Below are 17,687 nucleotides of genomic sequence, written 5' to 3'. Positions count from 1 at the left end.
GCCTGGAGGTGGTGGCCCTCCAGGCATTCAAGGGACAGAGGAAGAGAGGTTCTGCCTCCTAACAGTGAGAGAGTGACCCTTGCATCCTACAAAAGTACTTTCAGATAAACATCCTTGTCTACTGATCCTCAACATGTTAAATTTTCAAATACTTTTCCATTTAAAGGAGTAGTTCTTGCTGTCCCAGAATCAACAGATAAGACAGTGTTAACAGTAAAAGTGATTTTTAAATGTTTCTGTTTCTGAAACATCAGAAATGAAAAATGAAAATGTCCCATTTTGTTTTAACCACAAATATGGATTATGTGTAGAAAAAAATAAGTGAAGAATAAAACAAAAGCCTTGAGCTGTCTGTTGAAATCAACACAGTACTTTTTTCCTCTCTGGTTACACTTAAATACTTATCCAAAATATAATTCTGTGACAAGCTTTGTTCAGAACATATGTTTGAAAACATGTCTTAATTTTGAGATGTCAAGTGTTAGTTTGCTTTTCTTTCAAAGGGATATTGCCAATGCAAGGCTCATGTGGAAAGTCCTTCTTGTAGCATCTGCAAACCATTATATTGGAATCTGGCCAAAGAAAACCCCAATGGATGTTCAGGTGAAATTTTTACACATAATAATTTATGATATTGCAAATTCTTCTTAATTTTCCCTACTTCAGTGACTAAACCCATGGAAGAGCTATTTATTTAATAAGTTCAATTTGTCTGAAATTTTGTGTAAATGTTTTGATGTTTTTTTCCCCTGCTTTTGGCAGAACTTTTGTCATTTTGAAAATCTCAGCAAGGGATTTATATCCCGTTTCCATATGTATTTTGGTGTTTGCAAAGGCAGCTACTTGATAAGTGGTTTATACTGTCTTCTTTTTTATACCGCCCTTTCGGGTTTGGTTTTATTTTCATTTTATGCTTAGATTGAAGCCAAGCTAAAGGTGGCTAAGTGGAGTGGATATGTCCTTAAGTAGAATGTCTTTCTTTCCTTCTTTCTTTCTTTCTTTCTTTTCTTTTCTTTTCTTTTCTTTTCTTTGTTAAGATTTTATTTATTTGAGAGAGAGAGTGCGAGCGCACGAGCAGAGGGGAGGGGCAGAGGGAGAAGTAGAACCGGACTCCCCACTGAGCAGGGAGCCTGACGTGGGGCTCGATGTGGGGCTTGATCCCAGGACCCCAGGATCATGACCTGAGCCAAAAGCTGACAATTAACCGGCTGAGTGTCCCAGGTGCCCCTCGAGTATGTTTTCATGTAAGCATATCAGTAATGACCTTGACATTAGAATCATTTAAAAATCCCATGCTGTTGCAACCTTTGTCTTAGAGTGGTCATAAAGTAGCCATTAGTCCTTATACGTGGGTGCTGTTGATCTGGTGGTTCCGCTGACCCCAGAAAGCTGTCCCATTTTAGGCTTCAGTGGAGCAAACCGGAATTCTGGTGAGGTTTACCTGACAGGGACCACACATGCCGCATGGCTGCTGTGTCACATTTCCAGCAGCCTTGGTCCAAGGATGCTCTTTTCTCTTCACAGAATGCCAGTGCCACGTGGCGGGAACAGTGAGCGGAATCGGAGAGTGTGGACAGGTAACATGGCCCATTGTCCCTAAACCAGTGCGTGTTGGAGCAGAGGATATTGGGGTGTCTGTGGGAGGGGGTTAGTGCCTCTGTGATTGTAGGGGGCATGCTAACTTCCCTGGACATTTTCAGACCCTCACTAACTGCTTCATGTTATAATACAGCGAGTCAGTTTTAAATCTTGAAGACTAGCAAATTGGGCAATCTTACCAAACTTTGTCATCCGGCTTATTCTGCAGCAAGATGGTGACTGTCACTGCAAGTCCCACGTCAGTGGCGATTCCTGTGACACGTGTGAAGATGGGTATTTTGCTTTGGAAAAGAGCAATTACTTTGGGTGTCAAGGTAAATAGTTCCACTGGGTCCTGAGGAAGGTCAGTGTTGATGGGCAAAGACCGGCAGGAGAACCTCTCTTCTGAGTTCCCTTGTCTTCATGCAGTCTTTCTGATGGGATGGGACTAAAAAATTCTGTTCCAGGGAGTTTGGCCAAATACTCAGTTGAGATGAATAATAAACTGTAGTTGGGGCTGCCTCTATTTCTCTTCTCCCAGCACATTGTTGGTTTAATTAGAGAAAACATCATTGGGATGGAGGGGGAGGCGTCTGTTAGTTTCGTAAATAACGTCAAGACAGTCATTTGGAAGATGTATTTTGTATTATCAGATCAGCTCGCACCAGATCTTAGAGCTAACGCTGTGTTAAATACACCTGCAGGCGTGTGGCCCCACAAGGCTGCTGTTGCCTCCTCCCCACAGACTCTCTGTAGAAGATGTTGGTTACGAGAGCGCCACCTGCTAAATCGTGGTTTGCTCCTGGGCTTCTGGCCCCTTGTGCTGGACAGCATGTTGGGGCTGACCTCCAAGAGCACCTCCAGCTCACATGTGGGCCTTGGGGGGCACCTCCCATGTCGCTCCGGGAGGTCACTACGTATTTCTAACATCCGCAGGCTATGAGATGTGGCAGGAGTATGAAGCAGCCCCGTCCTTACTGGTTTCTGCTTCTCCATTTCTACATGGAGATGCTTGGATGGGTCACTGCTGTCATTCTCTGACCTTCAGGGTGTCAGTGTGATGTTGGTGGAGCCATCAGCCCCCTGTGCAGCGGACCCTCGGGAGGATGCCGTTGCCGAGAGCATGTCGTGGGGACGGCGTGCCAGCGGTGAGTCTCCAGGGCGGGCCCTTCCTGTACTGCTGTGCTAGAAAACTCGCAGAGTCCTGGCTGTGCTGAGAGTTCTGGTGAAGAGACGAGAGGGCAGAGGAAGATGTACTGTCCTGGGCGATCTGGACACTGGTCAGTGGGCCCAGTTAAAGCAGGAGGTACAGTTGCCCTAAAGACATCCGCCTCCCTGGAAAGTTCCCACAGGTACTAAAAGCCAGGTGGACAGGACTAGAGCTGGACGCTTGAGGGGGTTCCCGTGGCCGAACCTCTGTGTGAAAGTCACAGCTGGGAGGGGCCTAGCAATGGGTAGGCTCCCGGGCCCAGTTGTTTCAGGCTCAGCTTCTCCCTTGGGACCCGTGACTGAAGGCATGGAGGGGCCGCATGTGTTACACTGGATGCGGTGGGAGGGAAGGCGAAGAAAGCTCTAGAAGCCGGATGAAGTCCCTCATCTCCTGCAGAAGCTAATTAAAATGAACTGTAGGAGCAGGGGAGTGAGTGGAGCTGAGCTCCCGGAGGAGCTGTCACAGGGACAGCCGCTTCCTGTCTCCGTGTCATGTCATATTTAACAATTTCTAGATTTTAAAAAAGATTTCAATTCCAGTATAATTAACATACAATGTTACATGAGTTTCAGATGTAAAATACAGTGATTGAACAATCTTATACATTACTCTGCTCGTCATGATAAGTTCACTCTTCATCTCTTTCACCTATTTTACCCATCCCCCGCTCATCTCCCCTCTGACCACCACCAGTTTCTTCTCTGTAGTTAAGAGTCTGTTGTTTGGGGGGTTTTTGTTTGTTTGTTTGTTTTTTAGTTTGTCTCTTTTTCCTTTGTTTATTGGTTTTGTTTTTTAAATTCCACATATATATAAAATCATACAGTATTTATCTTTTTCTGACTGACTTATTTCACTTAGTGTTGTATCTTATCCTCCAGATCTATCCACGTTGTAGCAAATGGCAAAATTTCATTCTTTTTTTTTAATGGCTGAATAATATTGATCATATACATATACACATACCACATTTTTATCTGTTCATCTATCGATGGGCACTTGGGCTGCTTCCATCACTTGTCTATTATAAGTAATGCTGCTATAAACTTGGGGGTGCATGTGTCTTTTCAGGTTAATATTTTCCTATTTTGGGAATAAATAGCCAGAAGTGGAATTACTGGCTTATATGGTAATTCTATTTTGAATTTTTCAAGGAACCCCCATACTATTTTCCATAGTGGCAGCTCCAGTTTTCCCACCAACAGTACCAGACGGTTCCTTTTTCTCCACATCCTGGCCAACACCTGTTGCTTCTTATGTTGCTGATTTTAGCCATTCTAACAGGTGTGCTTCTCGTTGTGGTTTTGATTTGCATTTTCCTAGTGATGAGTGATGTTGAGCATCTTTTCATGTGTCTGTTGGCTGTCTGCAGGTCTTCTTTGGAGGAATATCTGTTCATCTCTTCTTCCTATTTGTAAATTGGATTATGTGGGTTTTTTTGGTGTGGAGTTGTATAAGTTATTTATAAATTTTGGATGCTAGCCGTTGATAAGATACATTATTTTCCAATAGCTTCTCCCATTCCACAGGTTGAATGTTAGTTTCGTTGATTGCTTCCTCTGCCTTGCAGAAGCGTTTTATTTTGATGTAGTCCCAGTAGTTTATTTTGGCTTTTGTTTCCCTTGCCTCAGGAGACATGTCTAGACAAATTGCTATGGCCAATGTCAGAGAAATTACTGTCTGTGCCCTCTTCAAGGATTTTGATGGTTTCAGGTCTCACATTTAGGCCCTTAATCCATTTTGAGTTTATTTTTGTATATGGTGTAAGAAAGTGGTCCAGTTTCATTCTTTTGCATGTAGGTGTCCTGTTTCCCCAACACCGTTTGTTAGAGAATTTTTCCCCATTGCGTATTCTTGCCTCCTTTGTTGAAGACTAATTGACCACATAATTGTGGGTTTATTTCTGGGCTCTCTATTATGTTCTGTTGATCTATGTGTCTGTTTTTGTGCCAGTACCAGTGTTTTTGATGACTACACCTTTGTAGTGTATGTTGAAATCTCGGATCATGATACCTCCAGTTTTGTTCTTTTTTAAGATTGCTTTGGCAATTTGGGGTCTTTTGTGGTTCCATACACATTTTAGGATTATTTGTTTTCGTTTTGTGAAAAATACTGTTGGTATTTTGATAGGGATTGCCTTAAATGTGTAGGTTGCTTTGGGTAATACGGACATTTTAATAGTATTTGTTTTTTCAATCGATGGGCATGGAATGTCTTCCATTTCTCTGTGTCCTCTTCAGTTTCTTTCATCAATGTTTTCTAGTTTTCAGAGTACAGGTCTTTATCTCTCTGGTTAAGGTTATTCCTACATACTTTATTATTTTTGGTGTAATTACGTATGGGACTATTTTAATTTCTGTTTAATTTCTGCTACTTCATTATTAGTCTATAGAAATGCAGTGCAACTTTACCAAATTCATTTACTAGTTCTAGTAGTTTTGAGTGAAGTTTTTTGGGGTTTCTATGTATAGTACCATGTCATCTGCAAATAGTGAAAGTTTTTACCTCTTCCTTACAAATGTGGATGCCTTTTAGTCCATTTTGTTGTCTGATTGCTGTAGCTAGGACTTCCAGTGCTATGTTGAATAAAACTAGTAAGAGTGGACATCCTTGTCTTTTTCCTGAGCTTAGGGAGAAAGTGTTTTTCTCCATTGAGTATGATGTTTGCTTTGGGTTTTTCATATGAGGCCTTTATTATGTTGAGGTATGTTCCATGTAAACCTGCTCTGTTAAAATTTTTTATCATGAGTGAATGTCCTACTTTGTCAGATGTTTTTTCTGCATCTGTTGAAATGATGATATGGTTTTTATCCTTTCTGTTGTTGATGTGATTTATCACATTGATTGATTTGCAAATATTGAACCACCTTCGCATCCCAGGAATAAATCCCACTTGATTGTGCTGAATGGCTGTTTTAATGTATTGTCGGATTCTGTTCGCTAATATTTTATTGAGGATTTTTGCATCAATGTTCATCAGAGATCTTGGCTTATGGTTATATCTGTGTGTGTGTGTGTGTGTCTAGTTTCTTTACCTGGTTTTTGTATCAGGGTAATGCTGAATTCATAGAATGAATTTGAAAGCTTTCCTTTTTTGGAATGGTTTGAGAATAGGTATTAACTCTTCTTTAAATGTTTGGTAGACTTCATCTGTGAATTCATCTGGTCCTGGACTTTTCTTTGTTGGGAGTTTACTTTGATTACTGATTCAGTTTCATTGCTGGTAATCAATCTGTTCAAATTTTCTATTTCCTCCTGGTTCTGTTTTAAGAGGTTATATGTTTCTAGGAATGTATCCATTTCTTCTAGGTTGTCCAGTTTTTTGGCATATGATTTTTCACAATATTCTCATATAATCCTTTATATTTCAGTGGTGTTGGTTGTTTTTCTCCTCTTTTTTCTCCTCTTTGATTTCTGATTTTGTTTATTTGACTCTGTCTCTCTTTCCAGTGATTCTGTTTAAGGTTGATCAGTTTCATTGCTCTTTTCAAAGAACCAGCTCCTGGTTTCGTTTTCTGTCCTGTTGGTATTTTTGTTTCTATTTCATTTATTTCTGTTCTGATCTTCAGCATTTCCTTCCTTTTGTTGGGTTTGGGTTTTGTTTGTTCTCCTTTTTCTAGCTTCTTTAGGTGTAGCATTAGGTTGTTTATTGGAGATTTTTCTTGCCTCTTGAGGTAGGCCTGTGTTGCTGTAAGCTTCCTTCCTAGAACAGCTTTTGCTGGATCCCAAAGATTTTGGAACTTGGTGTTTTATTTTCTTTTGTCTCCATGTAATATTTTATTTCTTCTTTGATTTCTTAAGTGACCCATTCATTCTTTAATAGCATGTTATTTAACCTCCATGTATTTGTGTTCTTTCCAGATATTTTCTGGTGGTTGCTCTCTAGTTTCATAGTGCTGTGGTCAGAAAAGGTGCATGGTATGACTTTGATCTTTTTGAATTTGTTGAGGCTTGAGTTGTGGCCTGATATGTGATCTGTTCTGGAGACTGTTCTATGTACTTGAAAAGAATGTGTATTCTGCTGTTTTAGGCTAGAATGTCCTGAACATGTCTGCTAGATCAATATAGATTTTTTTGGAAACGCTGATAATTTTCTCTTGAAAGAAAAAACTAATTTTTAATATTCTGGCATATAATCATACACTGGAAACTATGAAATGCAACTTCTAAATTGCAAGTATCTTCACTGCTTCTGCATTATCAATAGAATAATGAAGAAATAATGAAGAAATCTGCATTATCAATAGAATAATAAAGAAATAATGAAGAAATAGTTAAAGTAAATTTTCTGTATTTCATTAGTACAACATTTCTCTCCTTTCCCTTGATGTTTTCAGCATTTGAATTCTAAAAGTCAGAGCAATCCAGCTGAGCTTTCTTCAGTCATTTCTAAATGGCAGTCACTGCTGGGTCGCATAATAAAGGGTCTGTGAAGGAGGAGGACACATCTGTGGGTATGTTTCCCTGCAGACTAATGAGGCACATGACGGACCAGAGGAATTTTGTAAATAGGTTCAGAAACATTTTCCACCCATGTTTTATCTTTTTTCCACCTCCCTGTTGATAAAGTGAGCTTTCCCCCACTTAACCAGCTAAGTTTCCTTCCACCAATGTAGGCAATTGGCTATTTTTCAGGTAAAAATAATGCAACCGAGTAAGAATTAAGTTACCCACCCCGAGGCAAAAATACTGATTTTTTTACATTACAGCCAATACGTACATATGAAATTTAGGACATGTCCTTTGATTTAGTGGTAAGTTGTAACTAGGTTATAAGGATCGCAAACCAGCATCAAAGATGCCATACTGGCTTTTCTCAGGGTTGGTAAACATTTTGTCTTTTTGTACTAAATTCCTGCCAAATATTTGTTTTTTATATTATCTGAACATTGTTCATTTTTCTTACAAGTTTAGAAGGCATTCACTTTCACTTTGTTTTCCAAATAATTTTTGTGGTAATAAATATATGTTCATTGTAAAGTTTTAGTAAGTACCTAAAAATAAAAGGAAAAAAAGACCTACCTATTCCACCACCCAGAAATAACTCCTTTTAATATTTTTTTGTATATTTTTTTCTAGGCTTTTTCTATGAATACAAATCAGTATATTTGCTTCATAAAATTTGTATCCATTTCTTCACTTCACATGATATTGCAGATATTTTCCATTATCATTAGTCTTCAGAAATATTAATGGTTACATAGTATTTCATAATTTTTAAATTATTTCATAATTGTACATTTACATTGTTTCTAAGCTTTCACTATTATAAATGTTCTTTTATGTTAATTTTTTGACACTATATATAAAATTGTTCTTTAGAATACATTCCTGGAAGTAGAATTACTGGGTCAATGGGTAAGAACATTTTTAAGGACCTTTGTATATCACTTCCAGAGAAATTGTAAGCATTTGTAATTCTGCTTGTAATGTAGGGCCATGACCTTTTATTTCCTTTGACTAAATGATTTTTATGGCTTTAAATCCACTAACTGCTGTTAGTTTGTTACTGGATTGTCAAAATATGTCGCTTTGAAGAACTTCAAATTATTTGATTGTCAAATGTCACATAAACAGTGTAGTGTTTCTGATCATTCTCTGGGATTGCCATTATTGGACTCTTGAAAAGAATCCATATATAGACCTATGGTTTAAGAAAATTCAAGGCATAAAAAAGTCATCATAATGATTAAACTGTATATATATAGTTTAATACATATATTTAATATATTAAATATATTATACATATATTTATATATAAATATATTTTTACAAGTCTACACGTTAGATACATTTATATATATTTAATATATTAAGTATTATTTATATCATATACAAATATATAATATATTTAAAATATATTAAAATTGTAAAAATATTATTTAATATATTTTAAACATTAAATTGATATTTTAATAAATTATTAAATATATATTATATATAATATTTATCATATCAAATTATATATGTAATATATAATATATTTGAATATATATTATATATTTTATTATATTATAACAATAAATAATAAATAATAAATATTATTTATATATTTATTATATATAATTATATAATTATATATAATATATTTAATATATTTAAATATATTATATATATTACATATATAATTTGATATAATATATCAAATATATTATATTTGAATATATAAATATATAATATATTTGAATATATTAAATATATAAATATAAATAAATATAAATAAATAAAATAAAAAATAAATAAATATAATATATTTGAATATATTAAATATATATACATAAATGTATCTAACTTGTAAACTTAACATATAAAATATTTTATATCACATTCACTATTGCATATATGGTACTTAACAACAGTGTCTGGTGCATATATATATATATATTAATATTTGTATAATAAGTGAATATGAGTACATAAATGAATGAATAGATGGACGGATGGGTGGATTTATAGTAAATAACCTAATTTGATTTTGGTAAGTTGTTGGCAACCATTTGGAACATATTAAAGGTTGCCACCATTATGGGTTGTGCTAAGTGAGTTTCTCATTTTATTGCTTAGACCGATAGGCGTTGGGTGTGTTTTATGAGTGTTTGCATGAATGAAAGCAATAATTTAAAGAAAAAGCAGGGGGAGTTCTCTTTTATTTCTTTTCATTTATTGTATCCTGTCAATTTGGTAGGAGTTTTCACAGTAGCTATTGAGATTAAAGACTGTTAGGATTATTGGTGAACATAACTTGCTGTATCCATGTTTTATTTGCAAAAGCCCTGAGAACAACTACTATTTCCCGGATTTACATCATATGAAGTATGAGATTGAAGATGGTACCACACCTAATGGAAGAGAACTTAGGTTTGGATTTGATCCCCTGGAGTTCCCTGAGTTCAGTTGGAGAGGATATGCTCAGATGACCTTGGTGCAGGTATGTAGCCAGCAGATATTGCTTTGTGGCAGGGTGAGGCATATATGTAGCCAAAAGACTCTCAGTGAGTCTTCCCAAAAGGTAAGCTGTCCCCAAAACTGACTCCAGGATTCTCTTTCTCCAGACTATGGATAGGGCTTGGGGTAATATTGGATTTTAACTGAAAAGTATATGTATCAGTCACAGTTTACTGTTAATTTAATTTGGTCACCAAATCAGACAAAGAAGGGGTTAAAGAAAACTAGTGTTTAACTCTAGAGATTTTTTTTATAAGCAGTTGTTTTCCAAGTGGGATTCATCTATATTTTAGCATAAGAGACAAGGTTCTTTAAAAATATTTGTAGAGAATAAAAATGAATTGGATTAAATAATTCCAATAGTGTGTGTGGTTGATATTTGACCAGCACTGGTTGTTGTTTTTTGTTGTTGTTGTTTTGTTTTTTTAAATTTTTTATTTCTTTTCAGTGTAACAGTATTCATTGTTTTTTGTACCACACCCAGTGCTCCATGCAATCCGTGCCCTCCCTAATACCCACCACCTGGTTCCCCCAACTTCCCATCCCCCGCCCCTTCAAAACCCTCAGATGCTGGTTGTTTTGTTTTGTTTTGCTTTGCTTTTTTAAACTCTGAATTACTCTATGAATAGAAACTAAGATCAATGAGGAATTTAATGCTATTTCATTTTCCTTTCCTTCATTCTTCTCTACAGTATCCATTGCTCTTGGTTTCCTGTTGGAATAGTTAGGGAATTTACAAATTTTGTCATTACAATTACATATTTTCTCATTTAGAGCTTATGCAATATTTACAACCAAGAATTTCTGAAAAGTTTTGTTCTCAGGATTTCTCTTTGAGGTTGTTCTCTTGAAATTGTGTTTCTCAGTGGAGAAATTCAGAACATAAGGTGTAAATTGATGACCATGGTGACCCAATATTTGTCCTTAGCAGATCCTATACTTGTTATGTTTACATAAGTCACCCCTTAGAGGAACAGGGACAGGGTCACAGTTCTCTTGGAGCCATCATTGGTTCTAAAGTTGCTTCTTGCCTGATCAGGGTCCCTCATCAGGATCCTTTCTCAAACAGTGCCTAGGATCCATTTTTTAAAAAATTTATTTATTTTAGAGAGAGACAGAGAGAGTGCACTTGAGTGGGAAGGGAGGGGGGGAGGGAGAAGGAGAGAGAGAGAGAGAGAATTTCAAGCAGGCTCTGTGCTGTGCATGGAGCCCAGCTCAGGGCTCAGTCTGACAGCCCTGAGACCAAGAGTCGGATGTCTAACTGACTGAGTCACCCAGGCGCCCCAACAGTACGTAAGATCATAAGACCTCACTTCTTTCTCCTTTTCCCCAATATAAAATTCAGTTTCGTTAGTATTCCAATCTTCGTGATTCAGAAAAAAGCAGTGGAGTCCATTAAGTCAGAATAGGATGTGAGTGACTGAGATTCCAGTCAAGGTGGATACCTTCTCCCAGTGTTTACAGTTTGAAAGAATGACTAGTTAACACAAAGGAAATGAATTTTTTTTTTTTTGAGATTTTATTTATTTATTTGACAGAGGGAGAGAGAAAACGAGTGGTGGGGAGGGGCAGAGGGAGAGGGAGAAGCAGGCTCTCTGTTGAGCAGGGAATGTGACACGGGGCTGGCTCCCAGGGCTCTGGGATCATGACCTGAGCCAGAGGCAGACACTCAACTGACTGAGCCACCCAGGCGCCCTGCAAAGGAAATGAATTTCAAATGACGGAGTTTCTCTGCCAAATCACCCCTAACTTTGCTCCTTATACATTTTTGCATTTTTATTTTCCAATATGGAACTAACCCTTAGAGATGGATTCTGTCAAGTTAAAAAGCCCACGTTGAGTGCAGTCTTTAGGGTTTTCTATATATGTTATCACGTCATTTGTAAATAGAGTTTTATTTCTCCCTTGCCGATTTGGATGCCTTTTATTTCTTTGGGTTATCTGATTAGCGTGGCTAGGACTTCCAGTGCTATGCTGAATAAAAGTGGTGAGAGTGGACATCCTTGTCTTATTCTGACCTTAAGGGAAAGGCTCTCAGTTTTTCACCATTGAATATGATGTTGACTGTTTTTCAAATAAAGCCTTTATTATGTTGAGATGTGTTCCCTCCAGACCTACTATGCAGATGGTTTTTATCATGGGTGGATGTTGTACCTTGTCAAATACTTCTACTGCATCTATTGAAAGGATCATATTGATGTGACATATCACATTGACTGATTTGCAAATATTGAACCCCCCTTGCAGCCCAGGAATAAATCCTACTTGATCATGCTGAATGATTTTTTTAAATGTACTGTTGGATTCTGTTTGCTAATATTTTAATGAAGATTTTTGCATCTCTGTTCATCAGAGATATTGAGATATTGAGATAACTACATCAGAGATGGAGTTTTCTTTTTGTAGTGTTTTATCTGGTTTTAGGGTCAGGGTGATACTGGCCTCATAGGATGCATTTGGAAGTTTTCCTTCCTCTTCTATATTTTGGAATAGTTTGAGAAGCATAGGTATTAACTGTTCTTGAAATGTTTGGTAGAATTCGCCTGTGAAGCTGTCTGGTCCTATAGACTTTAGCTTTTGGGGGGTTTTTGATTACCGATTCAGTTTTATTGCTAGCAATTTGTTCAAAATTTCTATTCCTGCTTTCATTTTGGTAGGTTATGTTTCTAGGAATTTATCCATTTCCTCTAAGCTGCCCAATTTGTTGGTATATCGTTTTTCACAACATTCTGTTACAACTGTTTGTATTTCTGTTGTGTTTGTTGTTACTTCTCTTTTGTTAGTGATTTTGTTTATTGGGCTCTTTCCCTCTCTTATTTTTTGATGAGTCTGGCTAGAGAGTTAACCAATTTTGTTGATCTTTTAAAAAAAATCAGCTCCTGGTTTCATTGGTCTGTTCGATTATTTTTTTGTTTTTTGTTTGTTTGTTTGTTTGTTTAGTTTCCGTATCATTTATTTCTGCTCTGATCTTTAGTATTTCCTTCCTTTTGCTGGGTTTGGGTTTTGTTTGTTTTTCTTTTTCTAGCTTCTTTAGGTGTAACATTAGGTTGTTTATTGGAGATTTTTCTTGCCTCTTGACGTAGGCCTGTGTTGCTGTAAGCTTTCTTCTTAGAACAGCTTTTGCTGGATCCCAAAGATTTTGGAACTTTGTATTTTTATTTTCTTTTGTCTCCATGTAATATTTTATTTCTTTTTTGATTTCTTGAGTGACCCACTCATTGTTTAGTAGCATGTTAGTTAACCTCCATGTATTTGTGTTCTTTCCAGATATTTTCTGGTGGTTGCTCTCTAGTTTCATAATGCTGTGGTCAGAAAAGGTGCATGGTATGACTTTGATCTTTTTGAATTTGTTGAGGCTTGAGTTGTGGCCTGATAATGTGATCTGTTCTGGAGACTGCTCTATGTGCACTTGAAAAGAATGTGTATTCTGCTGTTTTAGGGTGGAATGTTCTGAATATGTCTATTAAATCCATCCGGTCTAGGGTGTCATTCAAAACCACTGTTTCCTTGTTGATTTTCTATTTGGATTATCTGTTCATCAATGTAAATGGTGTGTTAAAGTCCCCAATTACTGTATTACTATTGATTATTTCCTCTGTGCTTGTTAATAACTGTTTCATTTATTTGCATACTCCCATATTGGGTGCATAAATATTTACAATTGTTACATCCTTCTGTAGGATTGTCCCCTTTATCATTGGAATGGAATATTACTCAGTCATAAAAAAGAATGAAATCTTGTCATTTGTAACAATGTGGGTGAATCTAGAGAGTTGAATACTAAGCAAAATAAGACAGAGAATGACAAATACCATATGATGTCACTTATATGTGGGATTTAAGAAACAAAGCAAATAAGCAAAGGAAACAAAGGAGAGAGAGAGAGAGAGAGAGAAACCAAGAAACAGCCTCATAACTATAAAGAACAAACTGGTGGTTACCAGAGGGGAGGTCAGTGAAGGGGGTGGGTGAAATAGAGTTGAAAGAGTACACTCATCACAATGAAAAAAAATAAAATAATTTTTTAAAAAAGCCTACGTTCTCTTTGGATAGAGACTGAGAACAATTCCATATGACTTGGACATATTTTAGTTACATCTAGATTTTATCACTAATGTGTTTGGAGTATTTTAACCTTTACTTAGCCAACGTACGTTTCTGTGACCATTTAGAATTTTAGGTATGTGAATCGGACCCCGGAGCTGTCCCTCTACAGGGGTGGTGGTGTCCAATAACACTGCCCTTTCCTTCTCTTCTGCCTCTTTGTTTCTCCCAACTGATGGTTGCCCCTGTCACTATGGCTTTCCTTACACTAGTCGAGCTTATATTCACTCTGTCTGCCTGATTCCAGAAGGGTCCAAAGGGGATCCCAGTTGCTGAGGAAACAGGTTTTCACTATAACTTTAAGTGTTTTTTAATTTATCGCTGGGTCTGCCTATTTTCATCTTCTACAGAGTTAGTTATTTGGTGCTTGCTGAGTGGGAGAGTGAGTGAGTGAGAGAGAGAGTGGGCATGTGTATACATTACAGGTCCACTAGTGAGACCTGAATCGAGTGTAGTCACTGTTTGGCAAGCATTGACTACACTCTATCCAGGTTTCTCTAGTGGACACTGGTCCCCTAGTTAGACACTTTTAGCCAGTTGTCTCTTGGCGTTTTGGTGTTTTTCAGAATGAAGTGAGGATCATGCTTAATGTGGGGAAGTCAAGTCACTCTTTGTTTCGTGTTATTCTGAAATACGTTAACCCTGGAACAGAAGCCATATCTGGTCGTGTGACAATTTATCCATACCGGGCTGAAACAGGTAGGCAAATTTTCAAGCCTCTTTTGGATTAGGAAATAACTGATTAGTGAAACATTCTCTCCAAGTTTCACAGAGTTACCTTCTGAGAAGAGTTGAAGTCCGATGCAGAGTCTGATGAGAGTGGTGCCCTAGTGCCCTGTCCTTTGCTACTTTTTCAATCTCTAAACATCCTGCTTATTCAAATTTTCCTGTTAAGTTTATCATTAACTGTCTTTTAAAAAACTTGATGTAACAACCTGTGTGTTTTGGCTGAACCCCAGGGGTTATGATATCACCACAGGGTAAAGCTAATTCATCACCCATTCATGGTAGAGTGGGTGTCACCTCTGGGGTGGTATTGGAGGGATCTTGGCCTACTGCCCTAAATTTTCCCATTGTTTCAGGCACCCCAAATAGGCCAAGGAGAAATGGGTGAGGGGAGGAATTTTAAGGTGAATGGTGTGTAAAGCCAAGAGAAGCCCAAGAGAGCTCCAGAGAGGAACATGCAAATATCACTGAAGGTGAGGGAGTCCTGAGGGCAGAAGATTAGCTTGTCAGAGGATGGATCTTGTCAGAGCATGAGGCCTGGAAGTCTGTTCTGCAAGAGTTAGAGCATCTATCTTTCCTGGCAGCTGATTCCAGGAAGCGCTAGGAATCCCACATGGACACAAAATGGCGCCTGTAGAAATCCAATTTAAGGTTGAAATACAAGGATCTCTGCCTCCTCCCAAATACGACTGTCCACTCTGTGCTGAATTATCCTGTTTTCTGGCCTGTAATCCCTCACCTTTCTTGTCCCATCATTGAGGAGCAAAGGGCATGTTGGCTGTGGGCACTGCATCCTGTCCTGAACCTGGATCTAGGGGATGTTGGCAGAGAAAATGCAAGGGTTTGGAGCAAATGTTTCTTCTGAAGAAAAAGGCTCAGGTGGGCTCAGCTCAGATTAAGCAGTTTGGTTTGTTTCTGAACCTCTATAGGAGGTCCTCTGTGTGTTCCATGAAGAAGAAAACCTTTGTACTCCAAAAACAAACAAACAGAAAACCACAACTTTTTCTTATTTCAGAAGGAACACATGTTCTTCCATAGAAAATAAAAGAACAAAATAATTTAATATCAAATGTAATGACTGGAACAGTTACTCTGTGCCATGAACCTCTCTAAGCTGTTTACATGGAATTAATATACTTAATCACTTAACAAATTTAAATGGTACTCACAATCCCAGGACACCTAATCACTGTCCACATCAATATCTTTCTAGTCTGTTTTATACATATGTGATGCAAGCCTACCATTTTTAAAAAATCAATAAATCTGATCAGTAAGGTGATGAGCAACCACCTTAAACTTTCTCAGATGTAAATGAAATGTTTAAAGCTGAGTATCCGAAATCCCAACAGTCACTGCTAGACAAGCGCCTCAGGTGGTTCTTTTTATTTCTGATAGGAGCTGCTCAAAGCAAAGAAGTCATCTTCCTGCCGAGAAAGGAGCCAGCCTTTGTCACCGTCCCAGGAAATGGTGTGGCAGAACAATTTTCAATTACACCAGGGACATGGATTGCTTGTATCAAATCAGAGGGAGTCCTCCTGGTAAGAGACCCACCTCCACGGAGAGTTCTGTGGGATTCTTTCCCCGTCCTCCAGCATGGTCCCACCCACACTGACCCACAGTGACCATAAGATAACAAAATCACAGGCAGTTCCCCTTTTAGACATAGGAAACTATGATGACATTTGCCCTCAAATGACCTAGAAGCCAACTTAAAATATCTTTTTAAAAAAGTATTATTTGAGAGAGAGAGAGAGAGAGAGAGAGCGAGCACGAGGGGGTGGGAGGAGAAGCAGGCTTCCCGCTGAGCAGGGAGCCCGATGTGGGGCTCCATCCCAGGACCCTGAGATCATGACCTGAGCCGAAGGCAGAGGTTTAACCGACAGAGCCCCCCAGGCACCCCTAAAATATCTTTTATATTCTTCAGCCAGCTTCTCTCCGACAAAAACAACCAAACCAACTATAACTCATAATGACTCAAAGTTACCAGAATAAATGTAAAATCTGAATGTGTATATGTCCCCACCCTTCAAAAGCTTCTTTGGGATTTTTCATTATGAATCAGAAGGACATCTTAGAAAATCAGCCTCTCTGGGAATCATGTGGAATGAATCAGAAGAAGCTACAAGAAGAGCAGATCCTAATATCAGTGAAGTTGGTGGTGGCGGAAAGAGAAGGGAGGACCTGTGCTTCTCTTATATTCCCCACCTTCTTCTACCTCAAACATAGGCAATGGTCTCACCACACAGATGGCCTTGGACAAAGAACCCAGCATCAAGGGCAAAGCTCTGTCCTTGCATGCTAGTAGAATAGCCAGAGAAGCTGTGGGAAATAAAGGGATGAAATTGCTATCTGAGATATTGATGTCTTATAAAAAGTCTTCTGAAAATAAAGTCTTTGGCCAAAGCTTGGTTTCAGCCAGTCAGAGTGGAAAAGAGCAAGCTTTTCCTTCTGGCACAATCCTTTTGATTTGCTACATTAGCAGATCTTAGGCAAGTTCTTTAACTCCAAGACTGCCCCAGTTACCTCTTACTTGTAATAAGGATGTGTTTATCTAGGTCCTTTCCAAATCTGGGATCTTATGAGAATAATGTGACAGTTTGTGCTATTCGTTCAGTCCCTTTTTTTCTTGCATCTTCTTGGTAGAAAACTTTGTTGCTTTACAAAAGTTTTAGAGTTCTTCAAAGACTTTAGAAATGAGGACAAGGAAAATCCCATTGGTGCCAATAATGGGTACAAAGTTGGATTCATGGAAAGAAGGTCATTATGTTACTCCACAGGCATGGAAGATGCTTGATGACATTTAGTTAGTGCCGTGGTATAGCGACTCATATATATGCTTCCATGTTATGATCCTGTTTTCTCTAGAGATATCTTATTGAACACCTACTATCATCCCTTACTGTTCTAAGATCTATGGGACAATAAAACAATGAGGAGCTATGGTCCCAACCTGAGGAACCTCAGTAAGAGAATAATAACCACTGTTAAATTAAAGCCCACTGGGATAGTGAGACCCCCATGGTAGACCACGGAGCCCCCTGGGCCACCATCTCCCACTTTTCCTCACCATGCATGTCTCTTCTCCGTTATAGACAAATTAAGGGCCCTGACGAGAGAAATAGCT

At 38.1% G+C, this 17,687-nt stretch overlaps 1 protein-coding gene across 2 annotated transcripts in view; it reads left to right on the top strand.

The window, feature by feature from the left end:
• LAMA3 (laminin subunit alpha 3) overlaps positions 1–17,687 on the top strand; it is a 266,072-nt gene that overhangs the window by 122,556 nt on the left and 125,829 nt on the right. For both annotated transcript variants that reach the window (XM_032859753.1, XM_032859754.1), the window contains 7 exons: positions 504–603; positions 1,525–1,577; positions 1,808–1,913; positions 2,627–2,726; positions 9,557–9,713; positions 14,401–14,533; positions 15,959–16,101. In XM_032859753.1, coding sequence (XP_032715644.1) covers positions 504–603; positions 1,525–1,577; positions 1,808–1,913; positions 2,627–2,726; positions 9,557–9,713; positions 14,401–14,533; positions 15,959–16,101 — 792 coding nt within the window. The remainder of the gene's footprint in view (positions 1–503; positions 604–1,524; positions 1,578–1,807; positions 1,914–2,626; positions 2,727–9,556; positions 9,714–14,400; positions 14,534–15,958; positions 16,102–17,687) is intronic.

The sequence above is a fragment of the Lontra canadensis genome, unplaced genomic scaffold, assembly GCF_010015895.1.
Source record: "Lontra canadensis isolate GAN:19392208 unplaced genomic scaffold, GSC_riverotter_1.0 scaffold17, whole genome shotgun sequence".
NCBI classification, from domain to species: Eukaryota; Metazoa; Chordata; class Mammalia; order Carnivora; family Mustelidae; genus Lontra; species Lontra canadensis.
This window is presented reverse-complemented; position numbering and strand designations above follow the sequence as displayed.